Below are 2,447 nucleotides of genomic sequence, written 5' to 3' on the forward strand. Positions count from 1 at the left end.
GTTTGTTTCATATACACATTATATTCATGGCCTGAAAGTAATTTTTAATCATTTTGTGCATGAAACAAAGTTTGTGTACATTGAACCATCAGAAAGCAAAGGTATCACTATCTCAGCCTCCCATGGGAAAAAAAGGATTTTGGACCATTTCATATTTTTGTATAAGAGATGGTCAGCTTGTATATTAGTCTGTCAGTAGATAAGAAATAAACTGCATCATTTTATATTTGCGTATTTGGATTGCAACAAACAATATTCTGGACTTCAGAGTTTTTAACATAGCCTGATAAATTGATTTTCTCTTCCAGCAATTGGTTTCAACGTTGAGACAGTAACATACAAGAATCTGAAGTTTCAAGTCTGGGACTTGGGAGGGCAGACAAGCATCAGGTATAGCATATCTGATAACATCTGGCATGCCAACTGGCTGTGAACACAGGGCATGATTTTTGAAGTATTTAACTGAATTCTTGGGGTTTCTTAAACAGATAAAAATAGCTTTTTTTGTTTCATTGCTTTTAAAAGCTACATAAGATTAGACAGATTGAACATAGTGCATTTCTATTGTTAGTGTAAATAAAACAAATATTAAAAGGTTCTGAAAAGTGTCAGAATTTGAAAAAATAATGTATTGATGATTTACTTATATTTATTACAAATTAATGGACAATAAGTGCTCATTAATCTGTGACTTTGAAAGGACCGTGACTGCCCTAGCTGAGATTTATTCTGGCCACAAGATTGCATAATAATCAAAAATAAATTATATTTTAAAGGAACATATGTGCTAGCAATTTAGTTTGATGCTGAAAAGAAAATGGAAGACATAAATAGAACAGAAATTTCACCAACTTCACTTTTTCAAATTAGTTGTAATCTACATACATTTAGGTGACTTTTCTTCAAGGGTCAAGCACACACATAGGCTTAAATTCTATTGGATTTATGTGTGTGTTGGCACACCATTCAGCAATTGATTTCATGGGTCTACTGTAGTTTAGACAAGCCAACAGGGTTCCAGGGATAGAAAGTGATAGTTCTTATTAGCATGCATTTTAAACACTATAATATTGTTTATATTCCAGGCCATATTGGAGATGTTACTATTCTAATACGGATGCAGTCATCTATGTAGTGGACAGCTGTGACAGAGACAGAATTGGAATTTCAAAGTCTGAGCTTGTTGCCATGTTGGAGGTAGGAAATGAGAGGTTTACACATATGACAGTTCCAGTTATAAGACAGGTCCAAGCTGGATTTCTCTGCTTCTGCCAGAACTTTTCTTCCCTCCTGCAGTTCTACATGCATCCTTTGAGAACAACTGTTGATTTTGTCAGGAGCAGTATGATCCGTGTTAACTCCTTAATTGGATCCTGGCCATTGCCTTTAAGATTAGTAAAACAATTACGAAGTATCTAATATTAATTTTATTTTTATTTATATTATTGTCTCTTTCCTTCCTTCCCTCCCTCTTTCCCTCCTCGTCTCCTTCTCTGCTTACCTCCTAAGTCCGGCTTCCTCCGCGGCGGCTTCTCCTTCCTTCGGGCTGAAGAAATCCAAGTATTGCCAAGGAGAGGCCTGGACCGACAACCCACGCCTCTCCTCGGCGCGGCTTGGACTCCTTCAGCCTGAAGGGAGTCTGAGAACTCCCTTTGGGCTGAAGGAAACTAAGCCTCGCCGAGAAGAGGCGTAGGCCGCCCCAAGGGAGTCCTTGGATTCCCTTGGGGCTGAGGCACGCTGAGGAGAGGTGCGGCCCGTCGGCCCAGGCCTCTTCACGGCAAGGCTTCATTTCCTTCAGCCTGAAGGGAGTCCGAGGACTCCCTTCGGGCTAAAGGACTCCAGGCCACACCGAGGAAAGGTCTGGGCACTTGGCCCAGGCCTCTTCTCAGAGGCTTGGTTTTCCTCAGTCCCCAGGGAGTCTGCAGACTCCCTTCAGGCTGAGGAAAACCGCGCCATTATCTGACGTCTCATGCTTGTTCACAAAGAACCATGAGACATTGGATAATCGGGAAGTCGGATAACCAAAAGTCGGATAATCGAGACTCTACTGTAAATGCATTGTTTTCACTTCCCCTCTGTGAATAATTTCAGTTCAGCCTTTATTCAGTCCAGTCCACTTTACTGTGTACCTTCTTGGTTGCTTAGGATCTGCATACGCCTACAGCTTAAAAATGAAAAACAGTTCTCCAAACCACCTCTGGTGTCTTTCTAGATGCTGCATATAATTTTCATTACTAAATGAAACTTGATGAAATGTGGCGTGAACTAATCTGCTTCTTCTTTTAGGAAGAAGAACTAAAGAAAGCTATTTTAGTGGTGTTTGCAAATAAACAAGATATGGAACAAGCTATGACTCCTACAGAGATGGCAAATGCACTTGGACTTCCAGCTCTGAAGGACAGAAAATGGCAGATATTCAAAACATCTGCAACCAAAGGCACCGGACT

At 40.4% G+C, this 2,447-nt stretch overlaps 1 protein-coding gene across 1 annotated transcript; it reads left to right on the plus strand.

Moving 5' to 3' along the window:
- Positions 1–301: 301 nt before the first annotated feature.
- Positions 302–2,442, plus strand: ARL1 (ADP ribosylation factor like GTPase 1; the record flags this gene model as incomplete). The annotated part of the gene is made up of 3 exons (XM_042444478.1): positions 302–390; positions 1,086–1,197; positions 2,287–2,442. Coding segments are annotated over 3 exons (357 nt in total), but the record flags the coding sequence as incomplete, so codon positions are not given.
- Positions 2,443–2,447: the final 5 nt, after the last annotated feature.

The sequence above is a fragment of the Sceloporus undulatus genome, unplaced genomic scaffold (genome assembly GCF_019175285.1).
Source record: "Sceloporus undulatus isolate JIND9_A2432 ecotype Alabama unplaced genomic scaffold, SceUnd_v1.1 scaffold_10864, whole genome shotgun sequence".
NCBI lineage: Eukaryota > Metazoa > Chordata > Lepidosauria > Squamata > Phrynosomatidae > Sceloporus > Sceloporus undulatus.